This window comes from Miniopterus schreibersii, assembly GCF_964146895.1.
Source record: "Miniopterus schreibersii genome assembly, chromosome: 10".
Lineage (NCBI taxonomy): Eukaryota > Metazoa > Chordata > Mammalia > Chiroptera > Miniopteridae > Miniopterus > Miniopterus schreibersii.
The window spans coordinates 31,074,741-31,088,828 of record NC_138110.1 but is presented as its reverse complement, the minus strand read 5'-3'; the positions used below and the strand labels follow the sequence as shown (position 1 = coordinate 31,088,828).

Genomic DNA, 14,088 nt, shown 5'->3' with positions numbered 1-14,088 from the left:
ATGCCAGTTTGAATTGATGACAGTTAATTACCCCACTGAGACACAACTATTTTTTATGCTTGTTTGCTGATTTGCATGTGGCAGATATTTTATGTTTCAGATCAAAGATATTGACAGCTAGAATAGGAAAGGGAAACACAGTTTTTCAAGAAATCATCTCCTGACCAAACTGACTTATGGTCTCTTTTCTATTATACCTAGACTATGTTAATTACAGTGAGAAGCAAAATTTTATTCACACTGATAGTTACTCAAGGAGGTAGCCAACTTTCCAAGTTATTCTTCACAAGTCCAAAAACCACACAAGTTTATCAGTTATTTAAAATCAATAAAAATGAGAATATTTTTTAATTTGCCATGGTTCAGTATCACTTTCCTGTTAACCATTGTTATAATGATTATTGCACATAACATAATTTATTTCTATAACCCTGTTGCTCTATGAGACTGCAGCCAGGACTTTTATTTAAATCCTTTTATTTTCAGACTCAATAAAAGAAAAAAAAATTTTTTTGACCAGGGCTAAAATAGTAATTCAACATAAGCAGAAGTGGTTTTTAAAAATATATTTCAGGTTTAAACAAAAACCGAGGGAACTTTTGTGTGTAGATTTGTTATCTAGAATACCCCAAAAATGTTTGCACTTAAGCAAAACTACTGGTGTCAGTTGTGACCCTTCAAAACTAAAGGGTGAACTTAAATAAATAAATATGAAATGTTTTTAAGTTGCTCTATCCTTCCAGAATGATCGTAACTCTGTGTGTGTGTGTGTGTGTGTGTGTGTGTGTGTGCGTGTGCGCGCGCGCGTGCGCGCCTATGTGAAAAATCTTGGCAAGAATGGCATTTATTTTTATCTATGCTATTTTCCAATGGTCTAAAAAGGAATTGGTGAAAAAACAGAGAATTTTTGGAAAGAAAAAGTAGTCTAAAGGAATATTTCTGCCACCTTTTTTTTTCCCCCCAGCAGAACACATAAACTTCAAAATTTACCCTGTCATACCCTCCAGGGTATGATTGTCACCACACTCATTAATGACAATGTGTGCACAAAGGGATGTGCCTATACAAGGGCCTGGTGAAAAGAAAATGACAACAATAAGAAAAAAGAGACATATACATACAATTTTAGAGATGGCAGTCTTGTTTCTCCTTGGGACTCAGATTAGAAAAGGTTTCTCACCCATAGTCCAGGGGAGCCTCAAGCAGTTCCAGTTTCAGAGCTTAAAAGGAAGGATGCATTTTGATTTGAAGACAGGGCATAGAGAAGGCTCGAGAGTTTCAGAATTACGTTGATGTGAGAGCCATGGCTGCATTCTGACCACCGACGTGCCAGAAGCACTCGTTTCTTGGTAAGAACATAGTTTCCAGTGTGCCTGATCCCGAAGCCCACAATGAATGGGACCTGTCACCTAACTTCTCCAAGCAAACAACCAAGCTACAAAGTGAAAGTTCAAACATCTAAATTATTCTATAGAATATGAGCATACATTGCTTTAGAGAGATCATAATAAACTACATATTGTCATTAGTTTCACAACTCAGGAGAAAAATTTTTTCACTTTGCCCCCTTTCCCCAAGCTCCTTAGTTGCTGCAAAAGAAATTCTGGTGAAGACTTCACAGACCCACGTTGTAAGTGAAACCTGCTTCCCCATCAACTCTAAGTTCCTGATCCATTTCATTTTGAAAGAGTGGTTGCTTTTTTGTTCTTTTTGTCATGCACTTGAATTCCTCTTTACATGGTCATATTTTTGGCTTCCCAGAAATAAGTCATGAAGAACAGAATTTAAGGCTGCGTTTTGGAAGCACAGAAACTCTGTGGACAGTGAGTACCAAAACCCAGAGGTACTCCTGGCACTAGACATTAAGAGCTGTAGCAAAACAAAAGAAATGATTTTTTCCACAAACTCATAAATGCAGATAGTATCATCCCCACATTTTCCAAGAACTGATTTCCAAGAATTCATGTGGGAAGGAAAGGAACATGAAAGGACTTAAACCAGTACTGGCCTGGGCCAATGCAAAGAAAATGACGGCAAGAGGGAAAGAGATATGTATACAGAGAACATCTGCTCATCCCCTTGAGGGAGGAAGGGACTTCAGAAGAAGACGAAAAAGAAGATGGGAGACAGATAAATGGAGTAGAGGAAGGAGTTAAAAAGAAAGAAAAAATAAGGCCACCAAAGGAAAACCTGGGTGGCTGCTCCCTTCCTGGCCCTGGCCCTGGCCCTAGCGCCTGCATCATACTGATGTCAGCAAGGCTCCCCCAGAGCTCATGTTAGTGGTCAAGCGGTGGGACAGCACTTCTGGGCTTTATTCACACATTACTTTCCTCCCGTAAGATTCACCAGAGTGATTTGTAGCAAACACATCCTCTATTAGCTCCTCCTTGTATTTCTTTTCTCTACTGGTCCTTTTTTCTTGTACATTCAATATTAGAAGTTGTACTGGTGTAATTATACTTAAGCTTTTGATTTAGGAAATATCACCACAATTTCTGGGAGTCAAGGGACAGGAAAGCACAACAAGACAGGGAAATAGTTTAATTTGGAGGGAAGAATCATTGATTTAGCACACAGTGTTTTGAGTGGTTTTGCAGGAATCTTAAATTAATTATATAGTAGGTACATCGATCTTGAGTTACAAAAACGAAAGTTGGGGGAGGTAGTTGGGCAGCAGGGAGACTGTAGTTATTGGATAATGAACGTAGAGGGATATGCTTCAGGAGACGAGGTTTGAAGTGCCGTTTTGGTGGGGTGATGGGAAGACACGAACTATGATGGCTTATAGTGCCTCTTTGCCCTCATGAGCAGGTTTCATAGTCTTAGAAAGTGGAGATCAGTATGATGAAAAATTTCTTTAAGTTCATCAAGAAAGGGAATTCTCTTAGAACATTAATCATTTCATTTTTAAAGTCAATTTTGTGTGCAGTTGTACTTTTTAAGTATAGCAATACTTTGTGTAATAGGGGATTCCTGTAAAGCTGAGTGAAATCATACATTCAATAAACACAAGTGCCTACTCTCTGCCAGACACTTTCTTTACAAATCAAATTTGATTTCAAATTTACCCGAAACTTCACTGTTTAAGGAATCTTGTGTACTATTATAAAATAAGAATTCCCATTATAATGTGCATAATTCTAATATTTATAAATTTTTATTTTTTTGTATTTCATGGTCTGAAAGAGTAGTACATTGAAGTAAAACCTTAAAACTTGTAATTAAGGTTTTTAAAGGTTTAGCTACTTTATAAGCCATACATATATATGATTTATGGGAAAGTGGGAAAGTTTGTGAAACCTCATCATTTTAATCCCAGGAATTAAAAGCTTGGTACTCCAACAAGGTCAGACAGTTAATTTTGTATTCTCTATGAAGGGCGGGGGTAGTTTTAGCTATACCAGTGTTTCAGGGCAAACTCTTAACCTACAAAAGAGCAAACCCTCTTTAAGCACATTACAAGTACATTTGTAATACCAAAAATCAATGCCATATTTCCCAATGAAGCATGGGTATTCATTACAGTAGATCTTGGGTGACTTTGGCTTGGCCACACTTTATAAATTATTATTTATATTTCTATTTGTCCTTCAATAAAACTATATTTTAAACTTTTAAAGCTGCCATTTAAATTACTAAGTAAAATGAGTGTTCCTCAGAATGAATCTAAAAATGATAAGAATGTGCTATATTGATGGGCTTCTATGCTCCAGCTATAGATGCAAGCAATATGAATATATATTTATAAGACTCAAAGGTTTATTTCTCAGTTTCTCCGAAAGTTTTCTTTGCAGCTTCAAGCCAAGATTAGGTGACTTGTGTGTAAAGCAGTGAAGCAGTTCTAATAAGACAGCAATCTCTAACTAGGTAATTTTCAAGTGTCTACTCAACACAAACAACTGGAGAATATAGGGAAGGCTGGAGAAGTAAACTTCTTGACTGAGACATAAAGGCTGGAGGATTGAGTGGACCATGGGACTGTTTACATGATCATCTGTAATGAATGTTGAATGAATTTTCATTCCATCCAGGCATAATGCCATCTATTTGTTAAGCAAGTAGCAGAGGTCAAATCTGGGATCATGGTGGCTTGTATAATGGTAATTGTGGTTCCCAGGCCAGGTTTCTACTCCTAGTTCAACTCTGTGGAAATCTGAAAACATCTTGAACATTTCAAGATAATAAGAGAGCTGTCCAAATGGAGCTCGGCTCTAGACTTGGGCGTTTCTGTTGCCAGTTCTATTTCTGAGTGCATTGCCGTGTTTATGCTCTTCTTGGCTTTCCCGTCTTATTAACCAGCTCTCCTCCCAGGGACAGTGAAGTAGAGCAGAACAAAATGCTGGCTAGGGCTGCTCCGGCTTTTCTGAAGGGAAAAGGGTAAGTTAAAGCCAGAGTGTCCTGGAACTCTGAATTAACAAAACTAAAAATGGAGATTTCTTTTTTGTGTTTGGAAGACCATCTTTGATTTAGTAAAAGCAGCTCCATTATAACTCCATTAACAGCACCAAGTAGTTATTTTGAGTAGAAACATCTGCGTTGTTATTCACTTTCCCTGATTCCCTTTCCTTTTTCTTAAACTGACTAAGCTCCAGGTTTGAATTTCCAAAGGCTACTTAATCTTTGCTCGCAACGTGTTTACTGTGTGGTTGAATTTCTGGGCCTCAGCGGTTGGAAGAATGCGAATCTGTTTTCTTACAAGCTGCTTTACCTAAATGGAAGTCTGTATTTTTAAAGTTAGTGAAACGCAACTGTGAATTTTATTGCTTGGGTTTTGCTTGTTTTTCAAAGAACAGCACTTATTTTTCCTTTACTTGCTTGGTTTTCAAAATGCCTTTTTTGCCACAGAAGCAATCCTCCCTGCTCTGCTTGTTTCTGTCTGCCTCTCTCTCCTAACAGCGCCCTTTCTCTCCTCCTGCCCTGTTTCAGGATACAGTACAGCCTGAATGTGGCAGACAGGCTGGCTGATGAACATGTTCTCATCGGGTTGTATGTCAACATGCTCCGGAACAGCCCATCATGGTTAGTGCAGGTTTGGCTGCTTGACTGTCCTTAGAGAGGGGAACAGTCTCAGCTCTTGACAGGCGTCTCAACAAGGGGCAAAGTCACTGGATACCTGAGGTGTCACTAAAGCACTTTTTAACTGAGTCAATTAAAGTGTCTTTGTAATGTTCTTTCGGATATTGCCCATTACTGTGCCATAGAATTCACATCCCTGTTTATATCGTAGCTGAGGGGATAGCTTGTGTAAATGGTGCCATGCTAAGTGTTAGCATCCAGGTGGATACAGGACTGTAGGGCCCACAGCCGGTTCTGTGTTACAAGTGCCCTGTCAAATTACCGCACAGCAGTGATGCAAGAATTTGTCTTGTTCCAAGGACATGTATGTCTCTGCTGATTTGGAGAATAGTGCTCCATTCACTTAAGATAGAAGTGAAAAAGAGGAAAAGTTATGGGATGGGATCAGACCCTGGAAATCATTTCCTTAATAATGACTGTCTCTCAACTTTTCTCTGATTTACAAATGTTTCTGGGTAGCCATTCTGATAAAGCCTGCTTTCAAGTCCCAGACTGTGCAAAGCTTCCTTTCAGATGTGTAAAATGTGTGGATTCAGATAGCTCTATGTATTGGGATGAAGGCATTCTTAAAGTTCTTCTCTTTTTATTTTAATTGTGATATAAGAGATTGTTCCCATTGATGACTTTAAGAATAATTGTACATTTGCAATTTGAATGCTAATAAATGGACAGACTATATAAATATATATTTCAGGCTAGTTTAGACCACTACTTTACAAACATGTTTAGCAAACCATTTCCTTAGAAATATTTCAACTTTGCTTAAAAACTCTAATTTTCTCTGAACTAAGGGCCCATAGATTTTTTTTTTTTTAGTTATAGCTATCAAGGGAGCCAGTGGGTTAAACTGCCTTTAAAATAGCTGGTCCCCCTTATCTCTACTATGTTACAGGAAGCATACCTCAAACAGTGCTCATTGCCCTCACCACTCGGTATTATTAACCATTTCTTTGTTTCTAGAACATTCCCCCCTTGACTCCTTCCAAAGTTCTTTCCTATTCCTGCTTCTGATGCCTTAGAATTATTTTTTGCATGATTAGTACATGAGACAATTTCAGGTGATTCATTGAACATGTATTTAATGGGTACATATTTATCTTAATTTGTATTTTTTTAAATAAAACCAGCATACTAGTTTAATTTTACTCTTTTTGGAAATAAAAATAGACTGTCCTGCTTAAGCCCATCTTTTTGTTCAAATTTTTCCAAGCTTGTAATCAAACAGTTCCTCTTCTTTCTCACATCTCAGCCTCTCCAAACTACCAGAGGAAAGAGTGATTACTCTCATCTTATTCCCAGCGAGTTTGGCTCCACAGTGTCGTATGGTGGCTGAAACAATAAAACTAAAAATACTGAATTACAAAAGGAACAAAAATTGTATGAGTAATCTTTAAAGAAGAACACAGTCGATACAGATTTAATCATGTCTGAAGGCAGCGATGTGATCTCACACCGTGTCCTCTCCCCCATAATTCTAAGCGTACTCTGGTTATTTCTATCACTTTTCTTTGACCTTTTCTTAATTAAAGCTGGAACAGAGAAATCCCCAAAGAGGAAACTCAGAGTGCCTTGCTACCAGCCCTCTTCCCCCCTCAAGTGATTAATCACATTGACTTGATGGTCACGTAAGACCGTAAAACCGCTTCAGCAGAGACACCGCACAGCCACTCGATGAAAGCTGGGTGTGATTTGTATTTTGAAAACAAAGCAGAATTTAAGATTAATGGACGAAGCCGACTCCATTTTAATGGCTCTCCCCCTAGAGGCCCCCCTCCCTGTATTTCTCATGACTTTCTTTCTGTCCTTAAAAAATTCCAGCTTATCTTGCAAATCTCTCATTTTTCCTTCTCTTTCCTTTCTGCTTAATGAGATCCTAACAATCCCCCACACCAGCCACGATTATATAAGTGATGTAGTTACCACTCCCCCCCTTTATCATCATTATAGCTATAATCTTTACGGTCATTCAACTATGGTGAGATATATAATGGTAATAGTCAGAAGAGCTACTGTTTTTCTAAAGTACTTGCCTCATGCTAAGCACTGTATCAAAAGTTTTATTTATGCAATATTACATAAATCACATAATAACACAAATTACATGATACTACATAAATTATTTACATAACTTATAATTACATAAATATAAATTACCTAATTACTTGCATAATCTCCCCTAGTCCTTAAAGCAAGCCTATAGAGTAAATGCTATCATCCCCTTTTATAGATAAGTAAAGGTATTAATTATGAGGGTTATCTGTCTCCCCCAAAGTCACATGGCTATGAAACAGGGGAGCAGGGATTTTGATCTTTGGCCACTTCAGTCTGAGCTCATAACCACTAGGCTACATTGCCTCTTAGAAAACCTGTGTAAGCGTCTGCCTTTCCTGGACACTTCTACACACTGCATCCCCCACATGTCTATTTCCGAAACTTGCATATCCCACTGTATTACTTTATTGTTATCTTAACAAATATTGTGAGCACATTCTAATAACAGGAATGGTGGTTGTCGATTAAGTTATGTATTTAGCTCCGTGCATTGTGATTTTACATTTTGATTGTAAGCTTCAAAGGGACAAGAGTTTTGCCTTCCGTCATTTGGGTCTCATCACAGCAGCCTGAATATGGACAAATTTTACATGGATGAAGCGCTTCAAAAATGGCACAGCCCTTCTCCACGTACTATTTAGTTTGCTTGTCAAAGCCCTATACGTTTAGATATTATTATTTCCATTTCTCTGATAAGAAAATGTAAGCTCTGAGATATTAAGTGACTTATCCAAAGTCACACGCTACCAAGGGCTTGCACACAGGTCTTCTGACACCGGGTCTCATCTCTAGTCCAAGTCATTCCTCGGCCTCCCTGTCTGTGCATCTTTCATAAGATGCTCTACAAGTGGGAACCTAAGAACTGTTCTGGTTAAAAGGTTAACTTTCATAATTATTCATGTATGCTCCTGATTCATTCTGTGTGGGCACCTTTTACTTCATATTAACTGCTTAACACAATGAAAAACCGACTCATTTGTAAACAGTCTGCTGCTAAATTAAAGATGCACTTACATGTCATAGTTGCTTCTGATGTCAGAGAAGCCAAGTAAATAGTCAGTAGCTCAAGGGGGAATTCTGCTGTCTTCTTAATTCAGTGAAATCGTAAAAGCATTAATGTTTTCAAGCACCTTCTCCAATGGGGGAGGAGACGTTTCAAAATGCAATACAACGAGGGCTTTTTCTGCCCTGCCCTAAAGCTTATCAAGTGCCTGCCTGGGCTTGCTGGTGGCTTATAAGGACTGACCGTCACAAGCAGACCAAAGGATCGGAAACCAGCCTAGAACTCCAAACTCTTACCATAATTATATCCTTGATACTTACCATTCGAAAGCTTCTGGCATATTTCTCTCTAAAAAAGTCCCCTGTGTAAAAGAGGGAGGGGTACAACTAAAGGCTACGGTTTATACTTTGATGTCATGATCAATTGCTGTCACTTAGTTAGGCCCCTGATCTCACATAACCAAGTTAAACTTTGTTTTGCTTATATGTTTTTTTCTCAAGTACAAGAAATTTTACATTTTATACCTGTTTCTAGGATTCATATATGAGGTCTAAATTTGTATTGGCTTGCCTTCTTGAAGCCTTTTAATAGATTCCTTTTGCACTTAGTTTTCGACCCAGACCCCTCACCATGGCCTAGAAGCCTGTGTGTGAACTAGCCCTTGCCTACCCACCTCTCAGCCTCCGCTGTCATGGGGTTCTTCCACTCAATCACATTACTTAGTCACATGAGCTTCTGATCAGTTCCTAAAAACAATTCCTAAAACTGCCTCAAGGTCATGATACTAGTTCTTTCCGATGCCTAGAACATTTTTTCCCCATTTTACCCCTGCCCTCTCCTTCCACACACATGCACTGGCTCCTACTCTGGCTTCCAGTCTCAGATTAAAGGCACCTCCTCAGGTGGATCTCCTATATTAGTCTCTATTATGGCATACTATTTATTTCATTCTTATCATAACTGCAACCATTGGTTGGTTGGTTGGTTGGTTGATTTAGTATCTGTCTTCCCCTTTATGGTGCAGGGACCGTCTGACTTGCTCACCACCATATCTCTGACATTTTGCACAGTGCCTGGCACATAGTAGGTGCCCAATAAATATCTGTCAATGCTGTAGAATATCGATAGTGCTAGAAGTATAAAATTCCCTCTCACACTAAGCAAAATTGTTAGGAGTCCTCAGAAAATATTTTTTACTAGTAAAACAAATCTTTTTACTATTTAAAATATCACCAATTATAAATTAGCCCTTAAATCAAACTTTTAGTGTACGAATATAAAGTAAATGAAAAAGTAAAGTATTAAGCTTGATGTAGAGAGAGGTGGTGAACATGGGTAAAGACAAGCACCAGTAATTCACTGATGTGAGAAAAGCAAGTGATGGGCACATTTTTAAAAAGTGAAAGTGATATTGGGCAAAAATTAAAAACTTTTTTTTCATGCTTTCTGGTCTCTTTCATTTTGTATTAGTTTGCTAGAACTACTGTAAAAAAAATACCACCACTTGCGTGGCTTGAACAACAGAAATTTATTTTCTCACAGTTCTGGAGGCTAGAAGTCCAAGACCAAGGTGCTGGCAGGGTTGATTTCCTCTCTTCTTGGCCTGCAGATGGCTGTTTTCTCCTGTGTCCTTACACAGCCTTTTCTCTGTGCAGATACACAGAGACCCCAGTTCTCCTCCTCTTATAAGGACATCAGTCAAATTGAATTAGGGCCCCACCCTTATGACCTCATTTAACCTCAACCACCTCTTTAAAAGCTCTATCACCAAACACAGTCACATTCTAAGGTACTGGAATTAGGGCTTCAACACATGAATTTGGGGGAGACACAATTCAGTCCAACACTGAGTTCACTGAATCATATGCCTTTAATATGTTTAATGTATAGGCTATGATTTGATTGACCTTTTTCTATAAATGTTGTTGATTTTGAAAAATGGAAGTTTATAGCAACCTGTTGAAAGAAAAACAAAGTTATCTACACTGAGAGTGTCTGTTTTATATGAGTTTCCATGTCCTTGTTAGCACTACTCCTTTCTTCAGTGAAATGTTTAGGAGCTTCAGTTATAGAACTAGACTTCCGAGAAAGATATTTCCTCACAATGCTAGAAATATAAATCCAAAGAATGTCACATATTTATATTGGCTGTGTTTTATCTACGGAGGTTTTTCTCAACATAATCATATGATAAATTGATTTTAAGATGTGTTCCCGTCCCTGACTAGATTCTAATACATTTTAAGTTTTCATGGAAAATGAGTGACACTACCAATCTAATGAGGTTATAGATTTATATTAGCTAGAGTAGTACTGGGCATATGGGAATAACTAAATGTTAGTACCTCCCTTGATTTTGAAGGCATCTAAAAAGTTTGATTTTAGAATTCTATTTTGTAAAACCTGTCCATTATAATATGGCAGAAATAAACTGATAGCTCATGTATGTTCAATATTGTTGAATGGATGAACTTCAGAGTATGCTTTCTCCAAATGTGCTCAAATAAAGAATTCACAATGGGGCATGGTCTCATATGTTGTTTAATAAATTGTACCAAAAGGACATTTTGATTAAAAAGTCATGGCAGTGTGCAGCTTTGCTTACAGAAGCAAAGAGAAAGAAGGGAAGACTCTCACTGTTGAGCTAACTTCTCCCTTTGTATAGGAAATCAGAGACATAAAGGCCACCTATTGCATCTGTAAACTCCTTCATTGAGTCAACTCAGCTTTCTCCTTTCTGGTAGAACCTAGAACACTGAACAGTAACCAATCACATATTCTTGAGCAGAAAGCTAATTTATAGATAAGGAAGTTATGGTCCATTGGTTGTGCCAAGACAGCGTTACCTGCTTTTTAGAGGAAAGAGTAAAAAGAATTCTCTCAGAGTCTTACCCTGTGCCTGGCACTGACGCCTTTATATGGTATTCCCTCTGAGAAGCCATGAAGTAAGTTACCATTCTGTCCCTGCTTTATAGATGAGAAAACCAAGGCACAGAGATGGTAAGTGACTTGCCCTGAGTTGCACAGCTAGTAAGCGAGAGGACTTGGGTTTGAATCCAGAAATGATTCAGCCCAACCTCCCACCCACTCTTTTATAACATCCCTACCAGTTACCCACCCCTTCTAAGAATAAGCATTTCTTTTGAGTGGGATCTTATTCCTTTCAGATGCCATCTGCTTTCCTAATTTTAAAACAACCACAAAATGTGAACCGAAAGAGACTTTGCCATGACTGGGGGTGGGGAAGATCCGATGTTGATAAATATGAATGAGCATAATGACATTTCTGTGAACTTTAGCACCAACACACAGCAGATCAGGAATCAGTATGCCGTCATACAACGTATCTCCAATTTTTAACTCTGCCCAGTTCGATTTTAGATGGCTACTTTTAAAGTACAGGATTTCATCTGTATTCTTCTGGTTTTCTCAGAGTGCTGAGAATGCATGAAGAGCCCAGAAAGACATAGAAGAGGGAGGCCAAAGACTATGACATTACCAGCCTAAGAGAGCTGATGTTTATTCATTCTTTGTCCAGCTAAATCTTAGGTAGCTCTTGCTATGTTCCAAGCACTGTGCTAAACACTCAAGATCTGATGGTGGAAAGAGTAAACCATTCTGCCCTCAAAGAATTACGGTTTACTGAAGGATAAAGACAAGTGGAAAGGCAATTAAAATGCACATGGACAACAGCTACAATAAGGGCAGTGCAGTGCAGACTGCTACGGAATAGACGAGAAGCCGTGAGCCTGACCTTGGAGGTTGGAGCTGAGGGTAGGAAATGGCAGCCAAAGCTAACAACAGGATGAAGAGGAATTAGCCAGGTGACCTGTGGGGGAGGCAGAGAGATTGGTCAGGGCAGAGAGAAGATGGTCCATCGAGGAACTTAAGTTTGGTAAGGCTACAAGAGCAACTGGCGAAAAGATAAAGCTAAGTCATGTGGGACCTTACACATCTTATTTAGGAGTTTCGGAAATGAGAACCGATTGAAGGACTTTATGTGTAAGACTGTTCCAGCCAACTTCATTTTTAAAAGATCACTGACTGCAGGATAGAAAATGAATTGGAGGGAGGACTAAGTCTAAAATCAAAGCGGCCTGTTGAGAGGACTTCACACTAATTCAGGCAAAGAGGACTGTGGCCTGGAACACGTCAGTGACAGTTGGATTGAAGGAGGTGGAGGAATTTGCGAGTTTGTAGAAAACAGAAGGCAGGGCCTTGTAGATGATTATAACATGGTGGGTTGTTAAAGTCAAGGTCTCAGTAAACGAGTTGGAAGGCGTCCCTGTAGAGAAGCCATGATTATGCTGACTTTGCTGTTATTACCAATGCTGATTGCCATTTCATGATTTCTTGTCTTTTCCTTTCAAACCAATCATTAAAGAGCCAACAGTTGAAGCTTTGAGAGTTTGTTCCCTTCCCTCCCCAATCTTCATTCCCATAAAATCACTCCTTAGACCCTGGTATCACTTCATTCTTTTCCACCCTGACTCTTCTCACTGACTCCTAAAGGCCTGAACAGGGCTCTATCCCATAGCATTTTGCTCTCAACCAACTGCAAAATATAGGATAGAAGCTCATGACGTAATCCTCCATTTAGTGTTAATTAATAATGCCTTCTCAGGCAGTAATCCTCCCATTAGCTGTTTGCATCTTAATAGAAGAGTATTACCTGAGGCCTAATGATCTTAAAAATTAACTCTAGTGATAAAATTCCCATCACCATTTCGACAAATGGAAAAAATATTAAGGGAAAACATACAAGCATTTCCGGCTGTCTTTGGATAATGTTATTTGGTTGGCTTTCTCGCCCTGGATGTCAGAACAGGTCTGCAGAGAAACAAGCAAACAAACAAAAAATGTGAATAAATCCTGAGTTCCAAGAAATCTTTGCTAAATCACAATTTAATAAGCCATAGCTTAGCTGGGACCACTTGAGTTTCCTGGAATGCCATTTTCAAATCACTAGCCGCAGCCACTGGCCATATATTTAAGGTAGAAACTGGAGAGCTTTCAAAATAATAGATCTTCCCACTCAAGATTCAGTCTACACAGCTGCCACTTTTTAATTCATCATAGTCTTGTAGCAAGATTACTGATTATAAAGTCTTGAAAAGAACAGCCAGGGATGGAGAAAGTGTTGGAATCAGTATTTCTTTAATGATTTAGGGATTATTGGCCATTCATTTTCAACTATTTGTAATTGAAGTCTCGAAATAATGGAATTTATCAGAGAAATGCCTCATTCACCCTTGTATAATTTGAACATACTGAAATGGCACATGTGGACTCATAAATCGTTTGTGTGCACAAAGGGGTAATATATCACTCTACCCCTCATTCAGCCAGTGCAGGGGGGAGGAACAGCATGGAAGTATGAATTATAGCTTACTAGACAGAATCCCATAACTTCACGTCTTACATTTCCAGGAGGCTTTTTTTATGTAACCTTCATATTATTTATACTTGCTGGTCATTCATGATAAAAGACACTTTTATCATGAGGTTTTTTTATCAAGGTTTTTTATTATTTATTTATCAAAACACTCACAAATGTTTTTTGACAAAGTCACTTTCAGGCAGTCAAACAAATCATTGTCCTGGGCTTGGAGCAACCACCCTGTTGTCTACACAGTGTTTAATTAGGCTTATCGTCACTAACACACCAGTCAGAAATGATAAAACATGTTAAAATCAAATTCAGTTGTTTCTTTGTGGGTAGTTTTATGTTTAAAGCAAAGGCAGTGTAACTTCCTTTCTCATTCAAGCTTCGACAAGAAGTTTAGTTATTGTTTCTAACCACTGCAAAGCACACAGATTGTGTTATAAAGACAAACATGTGCTTTAAAGCATCAGTTTTCCAGAACTAATTCCTTTTGCTATTAAAATTATTTTCTTACTGCAAGTCTTTTGTATGTTAATTGAATTCTCAATCCACAGGGATTGATACTATATAT

At 38.4% G+C, this 14,088-nt stretch overlaps 1 protein-coding gene across 14 annotated transcripts in view; it reads left to right on the top strand.

Annotated features, from left to right (window-relative positions):
- DTNA (dystrobrevin alpha) overlaps positions 1–14,088 on the top strand; it is a 321,248-nt gene that overhangs the window by 266,656 nt on the left and 40,504 nt on the right. For 5 of the 14 annotated variants that reach the window (XM_081149613.1, XM_081149624.1, XM_081149623.1 and 2 more), the window contains 2 exons: positions 4,300–4,377; positions 4,927–5,019. The exons of 7 other annotated variants lie outside the window; for them this stretch is intronic. In XM_081149613.1, the coding sequence (XP_081005739.1) occupies positions 4,300–4,377; positions 4,927–5,019 (171 nt within the window). The remainder of the gene's footprint in view (positions 1–4,299; positions 4,378–4,926; positions 5,020–14,088) is intronic. 2 more of the 14 variants (XM_081149615.1, XM_081149614.1) reach the window with 1 other exon arrangement.